General features: G+C 32.0%; 1 protein-coding gene across 2 annotated transcripts; it reads left to right on the top strand.

The window, feature by feature from the left end:
- The first annotated feature begins 466 nt into the window (after positions 1 to 466).
- Positions 467 to 2,945, top strand: LOC143058200 (innexin unc-9-like). 2 transcript variants are annotated; one of them, XM_076231661.1, is made up of 2 exons: positions 467 to 556; positions 1,733 to 2,945. In XM_076231661.1, exon 2 carries the CDS (start codon positions 1,735 to 1,737, stop codon positions 2,914 to 2,916), a length of 1,182 nt encoding a protein of 393 aa, XP_076087776.1. In that variant the 5' UTR covers positions 467 to 556; positions 1,733 to 1,734; the 3' UTR covers positions 2,917 to 2,945. The 2 variants fall into 2 exon arrangements, with proteins under 2 accessions (XP_076087776.1, XP_076087775.1); XM_076231660.1 differs by having other exon boundaries at positions 484 to 552.
- The last annotated feature ends 6,949 nt before the right edge of the window (positions 2,946 to 9,894 follow it).

Consider the following 9,894-nt stretch of genomic DNA (forward strand, 5'->3'; position numbering starts at 1 on the left):
CAGAGACATGATGATTAATTTATTGTGGAAGGAAGAGAAGCGACACACAAAATGAGGTCTTCTCATAGTAATCTAATAGTATAGATATTTAAAAGTTTTTCTCAGTCTGTAATTATATCCGAAATATCAAATTTGTGTTTAGGCTAATTATAAAATATAATAATACTAATGAGAAATCATTGGTTTTTTTTATACAGTCATATATTTTAGGAAGTAATAATAAATAATGAAGAGACATTCTATTTGAACCAAATTGTAACGAGATTTAAAGTTTATTCATATTTTTTTAAAAAGACGTATTAATTAAATATAAACACCAGTTACACTATCAATTGTAACACATTGTAAAAAAAAATATTCATCTGAAATTATGTCACACGTATAATAGTATAACTTCCTTATAGAACAGACAATATAAAGAGATAATGGTATGTTATTGAATTTGCCTTATTTATTTCATTTAAATCTTTGTGAGAACTCATTCAAACGTTTCGTTATATAAAGATTTTATGTCCATATACACCAAAGAGGCACACAGGGATATTTTCGACGGTAGGTAGGTATTCATTGTTAATATTAAGAATTTACGAGAATAAGAAAGTAGAAAATCAAATTCATTCCTCTGATCATTTTTTTCTGTACGTTGATCTGGACAGCTCAAAGACGAATATTTGAACGCAAAAGCTGTAAAACCAAATTTTGTAAATATATTTGACGACGACAATCAATCATCGGCTTCACCTCTCAATTAGTGAAATAACAAATGGCTACGTAAGGTACTGGCGAGGTCCTGAGTCTACGTGTGGTACATGTAAATGTGGCAAAGATAACCTAGTTTGTTTTGATTTTAATTATACACTTTATAAAACACAGCGTGGATCTCCGTTTTTATATTGTATGTGTTTTGTCGTCCTTTTTAATGTGTTTTACATTATTCCTCTCGAGCTCTCATATCTGCCTTCTATTATTCTTCTATAAAGGTACAAGTTTTGTACAATGGGGAAAAAATAGGTTTTGCACCTGTCCGAAGTCAGGAATCTGATGTTCAGTGGTTGTCGTCGGTTTATGTGGTTCATAAGTATTTCTCGTTTCTCGTTTTTTATATAGATAAGAACGGTTGGTTTTCTTGTTTGAATGGTTTTACACTAGTAATTTTTTGGGGCCCGTTATACATGTAGCTTGCTGTTTGGTATGGGCATAGGCTCCGTGCTCAAGACCGTACCTTGACCCACTATTATGGTTTAGTTTTATAAATTGTGACTTGGATGGAGAGTTGTCTCATTGGCACTCATACCACTTTTTCCTATATCTAATTCATATCGATTTTTTTCGTAATCCAGAGCGTCATTATTTGTTTCAGTTATTTAGGAATTTTTGGCAGTACTTTAGCTGGTATATCTGTTTCCTTAAGTCCTTTATGGATCTACATTACACCCTATTGAAAAGGGAAAACACTCAAGTGTGTGCTGAATCGCAATGTTAGGGATTTGATTTTGACTGGAAAAAAGTACTTTAAAAGAGTTTGACTCGTTAGATGAGCGATTTAAATCAATTAGCTTTCATGTTAGGCATGTATCTTGAAAATGCATAAACTTCTTTAATTAGCCCTTAAGCCAAATAATCGATGTGAGTTTTGACATAGAATTTAGTAGAGTTTCGTTATTACACTTTGATACGTGTATTTATTTATAACCAGTAAATTGTTGTTTAATGACTATTTTTCGTTTTCTAGACATGTTAGAGCTTCTCACATTTGTACCTTCATTTTCAAAGCTTCGAGGAAAGCCAAATGATGATTGGATAGACCGGATGTCACATGTTTATACAACATCGATATTGATAATCTTCACAGTTGCAGTCAGTTCCGGTCAAATTTTTAAACATCCAATACAATGTTGGGTTCCGGCGCAGTTCGAGGAATCGATGGAGAGGTATACAGAGTATCATTGCTGGATTAAGAATACGTTCTACGTTCCAATGCTGGAAGAAATCCCGGAAAATATTTCCGAACGTCAGGATGCCGAGATAACGTACTACCAGTGGGTTCCATTGATTTTGATTTTCATGGCATTCTTATTCAAACTTCCGAATGTCGTTTGGAGAATATTTAATGGCGGATCTGGAATGAATCTTGATCAAATGGTACTCTTTGCGGAGCAAACTCAACTTGGATCGCCAAAAGATCGCGAGAAGTCGATAAAAACTCTGGCTCATTTTATGGACAAATGGTTGGACTCCAATGTTGAAAAGAACTTGAACTTTATTAACAGGACATTGGCTGGGATGTATTTAATCATTCTTTTCCTTTTTGTCAAGGTCTTATATGTTTCAAATGCATTTGGACAACTATACCTATTGAACGCCTTCCTGTCAACTAAATACAGCTTTTATGGTTTTGATTTTTCCGATAACTGGAAAAGCAATAGACCATGGAGAGATTCCCCAAGATTTCCAAGAGTAACGTTATGCGATTTTCAGATAAGACAGCTTCAGAACGTTCAGAGATTTACTATTCAATGTGTTTTACCTATCAACCTTTTCAACGAGAAAATCTTCATTTTTATCTGGTTTTGGTTAATTTTCATCACTTTTTTGGCAGCATGCAATCTACTCATGTGGATTTACTTGATCCTATTAAACACCAACAAAATACGTTACTGTAAAAAGTATCTGAAAATGAATCACGAGATTTACAACAAGTTTGATAAAGTACTTTGCCGCAAGTTTGCAGAAAATTACATGCGTGATGATGGAGTATTAGTGCTGCGAGTTATTTCGAACAATTCGTCTGATATGGTTGTGACCGATCTCGTTAAGGAGCTATGGTCAACATTCAAAAACAAGTACGGTCAGAATACCCATACAGGTGAAGATACCGCATTATTGAATCCAGTTGTTAACGCAAACCATAAATGATGAGAATTATCAGATTTCCCAATAAAATATTTATTAGGCTTCTAACTTTTAAAAAAAAATGTTTTTCCTTGATCAATCTATGACTTTTAATATTTTGTTTATTAATTAGTCTATGAAAGCAATTACTTTACCATCTACTTGTATTTTTGTCCATCTGATGAGTTTAGCCTTTTTCAACTGATCTTTATAGTTCGTTCTTATGTTGTACTGTTATAAAACTGTTAGGGGGGGTGCGATCCCGCTAACATGTTTAACCCCGCCACATTATTTATGTATGTGCCTGTCCCAAGTCAGGAGCCTGTAATTCAGTGGTTGTCGTTTGTTTATGTGTTACATATTTGTTTTTCGTTCATTTTTTTTTACATAAGTGAGGCCGTTAGTTTTCTCTTTTGAATTGTTTTACATTGTCTTATCGGGGCCTATTATAGCTGACTGTGCGGTATGGGCTTTGCTCATTGTTGAAGACCGTACGGTGACCTATAGTTGTTAATGTTTGTGTCATTTTGGTCTTTTGTGGATAGTTGTCTCATTGGCAATCATACCACATCTTCTTTTTTATATATTAAACTTAGACTTAGAATGAATCAAATTAGTTACAATATACACAATAACAATTTAAAATAATATCCCAATAAAAATAAACGAGAAGTTAAAAAAAATAAAACCATTTACTCTAAAAATATAAAAAAAAACCCGTTTATTATGAATGTTCATTTCAATCATTTTGGTGTGAACTGAATATTTATACGATAGTGGTTATAGCACAACACTTTTTGAAAACTGTGAAATAAGCATCCATATTCTAATTAGATATGTCTTCAAAACTTTTGAATTCTTGAAATACAAAGGTTTTTCTACCTCAGGAATAGATTACCTTAGCTGTGTTTGGCAAACGTTTAGAAATTTTGGTCCTTAATGCTCTTCAACTTCTTGCCTTTTTAACTTTTTTGGATTCGTGCGCCACAGAAGAGTTTTTTGTAGAGGAAAACATGCGTCTGACGTGAAAACAAAAGTTTTATCCTGGTATTTATGATGAGTTTATTCACTCGTTACGTACAAGAACTTTTTAATCATAGCTAATGTAGTTTAAGATTTAAATTTCATGTGTTTATGTGTTTTACTTTTTTTGGTCACAAGTTGTTTAAAAAAATGTCAACTATTAAAATTTTACTACATGTATACCAAATCAACATAGCAGCTTCAATCGTAAACTCCGGCTTTAACAGTTGAAAAGAACAAGAAGATTCTAATAGATGTATGGTGAAATCTATAATTCACTATACCTCTGTGATTAAAACATTTCTTCTCATACTATGATCTACATACTATTTCACTCCGGGTGTAGAGGAGACAAAACATTTATTGGTTTATTATGCAATACCAATGCATTTGCGATCTAAGTCTAGTATTTGAAAAGTTAGATTAAGAGATCTAAAAAAGCGCAATCATTTTTTTCAGTTACAAATATACGTAACCCTTACTATAGCTATTAATTGCCTTGGTATTATATGTCTAAAAGCTATGACAGATAATAGTCTCCGAACACACTGAATATCAATTTTTATTAAAAAGTAAAATAAAAACATCCAGGTTCCAAGAAAACTACAAAACGGAAAGTCCGTTATCAGACACTTCAAACGAATGAAACAGCTATTATATTCCTACATGTTTTTCTTTTTTTTCAGAAAATAGAGGTAACAATTAAGTTATATTTAACTTTAACAACTTGCCGATTACCTGAACATATCTGAATAAAAGAATTTCTCTACTTCAAGATCTAGAAAGTAGTCTGATCTCATTGGTTCAAACTCGGTTGACTCTAAATTTCGGTTGAGTCGAAATTTTCCCGTAGTCCCAGTTTTGGGTGATATAAAAAATGTATTACTACTCCTGATGAGTCGAAATTTCGGATGTCCAGAACTATATGTATAGCCAAAAGGTAAACAAAATCATTTAAATTCTTTATGCCGTAACAATACACATGAAACTGTCAAAACATGACCTCGTGGATTTAAATTGATTGTATAACGAGTTTATCTGACACCACACTTGTAATTAATTTTTCGCTTTTAAACACTGTGTTGATATATGAAATTCCTTTGTCACGAGAGTTAAAAGTCTCTTATCAAATGGCAATATCAAAACATATATACATGAATATAAGATTTGGTATAAGTGCCAATGAGACAACTCTTCATCCAAGTCACAATTTGTTAATGTAAAAGTAAACCACTATCAGTCAACATATGGTCTTCAACACGGAGCCCTGTCTTACACCGAACATGTATATATTCTACAGAATGTTTCCACATTATTCCTACATAAAGAAATAAGGAAAACCCCATTTAAAATTGCAAACACGGCATTTGTATGAGAGAATACAACTAGACAATTCAGATGAAACATGTTAAATGTTCAAAAATGTTTCCTGTATACTTTGATAAGACTGTTCAGAAAAAGTCTTGACAATATCAGACTGAATAAGATCTGCTATGAATGACACTAAAAAGAAAAGAAAGTGTTGTGAACTAGTTGAGACTAGGCATTGCTTAGAATGTGTAGAATGTGCTGAGATCTATTCTGATAAATTGGGGTAATTTTATATCTGTTGGTTTTATAAGACAAAATTACATAATATGTAATATAAATTCAGAAAAAAACAAATGGTTCTTTAATAAACTGGTATATTTAGTAGTGTAGGGGAAATAACAAAAACGTTTGGTGTAAAAGAGAGGCGAAAGATACCAAATGGATATGCAAACTCATTATGCCATGGCATGGTACAAAAAAGGTAGAAAAACAAACATAACACATTGCATACAAATAGATTTGTCCAAATGAATTGTATCCTAGAACTTTAAAGGTGTCGTCGAATAACACTCTAATTGGTGTATACGGATCACTTAATTGTATTCGTGTTTGTCTAAATTAAAGAGAATGTTTTCATTAGAAATTCTACAAGTATAGTGTAAAAATTAAATTAACAAAAATACAGAACTCAAAGAAACATTAAAACACAAAGTCTCTTATCAAAATGACAAATCAACAGATCAAACACATTTAACGATGATAATGACTTGTCGATGTACTATCAATGACTATTTCTGTGCTTTAACATTTATGTGTGTTGTGTACGATAGCTGTATAGCATATTTTTTAAGGATAGTTTTTGAGGCACAATTGAGATTTAAGAATAGTTCCAATGACAACTAAAATAAACCGTTTTATAAATAGGAAAATTGTGCCATATTACCCAATACGTTATCTTTCATTTGTTTTTCAAGAGATGCATGAGCTTTTCGAAATGACACTTTCATTTTTGAAACCATTGAGGAGAGACAAATGATGACTGAATTTACCGAATGTCAAATGGTATACGACCAAGGTTGTTAACTAACTTCTCAATTGCAGCCAATGTTTAGCAGATCCGATAAAATGTTGAAATAGTTTAAAGACCGTTCGATGTCAAATACAGTTCTCTCAGATTTGTATTTTGCGTCTTTTGTGTTTTTGTTAGGTTTCTATGTGATTTGAACCCATGTGATGAGTTAAGCCCTTTCAACTGAATTTCATAGTTTGGTCTTATGTTGTACTGTTACACCCCTTTCTCAGGTGAGGAGAAGAGTTCGGTGCGAGCAAACATGTTTATCCTCGTATCTTCATGTATGTCCCTGTCCCCGGTTAGTAGAAGAGTTTAGTTTAATCAAAATAAGTTTATAAAATGCTGACACATTTGGTATGTGATTGTTCCAAGTCAGAAGCCTGCAATGCATTGATTGTCGTTTGTTCCTGTTTTTCATTTACTGTTTTTGTTTGGTACTTAATTTTGGCCGTTTGTTTTTTCTTTTTAATAGTTTTACATTTGCCATTTTCGAATTATATTGTTAAAAGGTTAGGATATTTCTAATTGTTGAAGGTCATTCAGTGATCTATAATAGTGACCTACTAATTTCAATTGGTCTCTGCTGGAGAGCTGTCAATCAGACCACATCTTCCTTATTCTCATATAATATGTATTATCCTATATAGTATTATTTGATTTTTCATGTTCATTGAAGAAAAAAATATCGTTTAAACCGAAAAGTTGAAATCTCATTTGTGTCTTCTGTGTCCAGTTTCGGAAAATCTTCGTGTTGCATTAATACCCGCGTTCAAATAAACATAACGATACATTACACCTTTACGCACTGAAATTATATTACACATGTATACGTTAATTTTGTACACAGCAAAATTATGGTTTCGATACTAACTAATGTATTCATACAGTTAAATTTCATGAAGCGTAGAGGACACTAGACCATAGAAATTGATAAATGTTATAGAAATATCCAGTCTTTTTTATATGCTTCTTTCAAAGGGACAACATCAAAAAAATTAAAGGGCAAATAATATAAGAAAAAAGAATTGTACAAAAGAAACCAAACCATAATTAAAATGATGAAGCCAAATAATTTGAACCAGTCGCAAATGGTGATGATGACGACATTAAAAAGTCTCAAAATAATGGATATTCATAATATATTGACAATACGTGACCTATTTGTCTTCCAGGATCCAAGATAAGGAAAATTGTCGTATTTGTTGCATTTGACATATAATTTCTATGGTTTTTTTTTAAGCTACGAAAGGTCAATATAAATGAATCATTTTCTATCTTACTTTATTTTTTCTTGCTTATGGTACAAACATATTGAATAATGAAATACACTTCGTTATTCATCCAGGTTTTTAACTTAAACATGAGTTGTTCTACGGAGCATTGAACCATAGAGAAATACGTCACAATTTCCAAAAGCTACCTTTTTGGATTAGCAGATTTGACAGCGCAAGAATATTAAAAGATTTGACGTTCGATGTGTTTTACCTGTCAACCTATTAAGAGAGAATATTTTTTGACAGTATTCAATCACTTCTTGTTAACATATTTAACGGGTGCCACATGTGGAGCAGGATCTGCTTACCCTTCCGGAGCACCTGCGATCAGCCCTAGTTTTTGGTGGGATTTGTGTTGTTAAGTCTTAAATTTACTATGTTGTGTCTTGTGTACTATTATTTGAATGTCTTTTTTCTTTTTTATCCATGGCGTTGTCAGTTTATTTTTCGATTAATGAGTTTCACGGTCCCTTTAGTATGTTTCGTCCCTCTGTTTTAACGCCTATAAAACACAATACTGCAAAAGTACAAGAAAATAGATAATGAGCTCCAAACAAAGTTTTATATCATATTTGCAGAATACCACATTCGTGAGATTGTTGTATAAGTACTAAGTTATTGTGAGTTATTCGTGTTAAATGGTCGTTACTGAACTCGTTTCAGAACTTTGAAAATCAAGAACGATCACATTATGACAACAAAGGAAATATATCACTTAATTGAAGAACTTATTAAGTGAACCTTCAATATCTTTTGTAGACTAAACGCGCGTCTGGCGTCAATACAAATTTTAATCCTGATATCTATGATGAGTTTATTTCCAAGGCTCTCTCAATTTTCTTCAAAGATTACTATTTTGACCAGGCATAGATTACCGTAGGCGTATTTCATGTATTTGGCATATTTTTTTGGAATTTTGGGTTCTCAATGCTCTTCAAGTTTGTAATTGTTTGGCTTTATAACTATTTCGATCTGAGCGTCACTGATGGGTCAAATGTAGACGAAACGCGCGTCTTGCGTATAAAATTATAATCCTGGTACCTCTGTAACTATTGTGTATCAAATTATCAATGACAAAATTATCAAAGCTTACAAAATTTAAATATACAAATATGTAACGTGTGGTACACGGCCATATTGCTACTCTGTTTGCTAAGTTAGACACAATGACAAGATATATTTATACTCAACAGAAAAAAAGACTTAAACATACTGATTTTTATTGTTTTCAAAATAGAGTTGTTGCGCTTATCATATTCTTAATCTTTATGTTGTTGTTTTTTTTTCTATCTGTTTTGTTTTAAGTCGTATGACAGTGATGCTTATAGTCGGATTCTCTACATTCAGTAAACTGTTGGGAAATTTAGTATGAATTTTAGACGCGCAATAGCATACTTAATTTAGAAACGACAATATAAGTTTGATTCACTTGTGCCTCATTCCTTTTGCAAACTTTTGAATATATAATATTTAAACTGAACTTATTTTTAAGATTATTACAACAACAACGGATTCCAACATTACTTTTATTTCAGATTATAGCATGTGTGAACATAAATTAAAACACACAAATTGTTCGGTCAACCCTTTGTCTCGCCACTGTCAATAAAACTGTAAAATGTTGACTGCTGAAATCTCAATGAGTTTATAACATGATTATAACTGATTTTTTTCTTTAACCTAAGACTGTATCTAACCATTGAATGCAAACATCACACATTTATCAGTAACATACGGTAGAAAATTAGAAGATGAAAAAAATAAATAACGGATTGACAGCTCTTCCTGATTATAACTGACGATTTTTTTTAATGAACCCTTAATTTTATTAAAAAAAACTAGTCCACGGAAGAAACCAAAAAAATTCGAATGCAAAACATATCCCTTTTTAAGCGTACATCAGAGACGCTGGTACAATTTTTAAATTACCAAACACTACACAAAGACTGCAAAGATATTCCAAAATAAAAATAGGAATTTGCGATCTGAACTAACACAACTAAAAAAATCCAAAAGTGACGACAGTTAAGATGTTACAACAAGTGCGGGGAAAACAGTCCCAATTAACTGCCCTAATTGATCTTAGTTGGTCTAATATTGACAACGGTAGAGTAATTACAACAGAGACTGCGTGTATATTTAATGCGTTTCCCACAGTTTTAGTTTGTTACCCCGATTTTGTTTTTTGTCCATGGATTTACGAGTTTTGAACAGCGGTATACTTCTGTTGCCTTTTTTTAAGCCTCCCAAATAAATAGCAGTTTAATAATAATTAGAAAAACAAGTAAAATTTTATTTACTAAGTTAAAATAATTGAACGTG

The sequence above is a fragment of the Mytilus galloprovincialis genome, chromosome 14 (assembly GCF_965363235.1).
Source record: "Mytilus galloprovincialis chromosome 14, xbMytGall1.hap1.1, whole genome shotgun sequence".
NCBI lineage: Eukaryota > Metazoa > Mollusca > Bivalvia > Mytilida > Mytilidae > Mytilus > Mytilus galloprovincialis.

Coding starts and splice junctions, on each gene's coding strand:
- LOC143058200 (XM_076231660.1), top strand. CDS start 510: ATGTCCATATACACCAAAGAGGCACACAGGGATATTTTCGACG. Junction 553..1,732: donor ACACAGGGATATTTTCGACG/GTAGGTAGGTAT, acceptor TTCGTTTTCTAG/ACATGTTAGAGCTTCTCACA.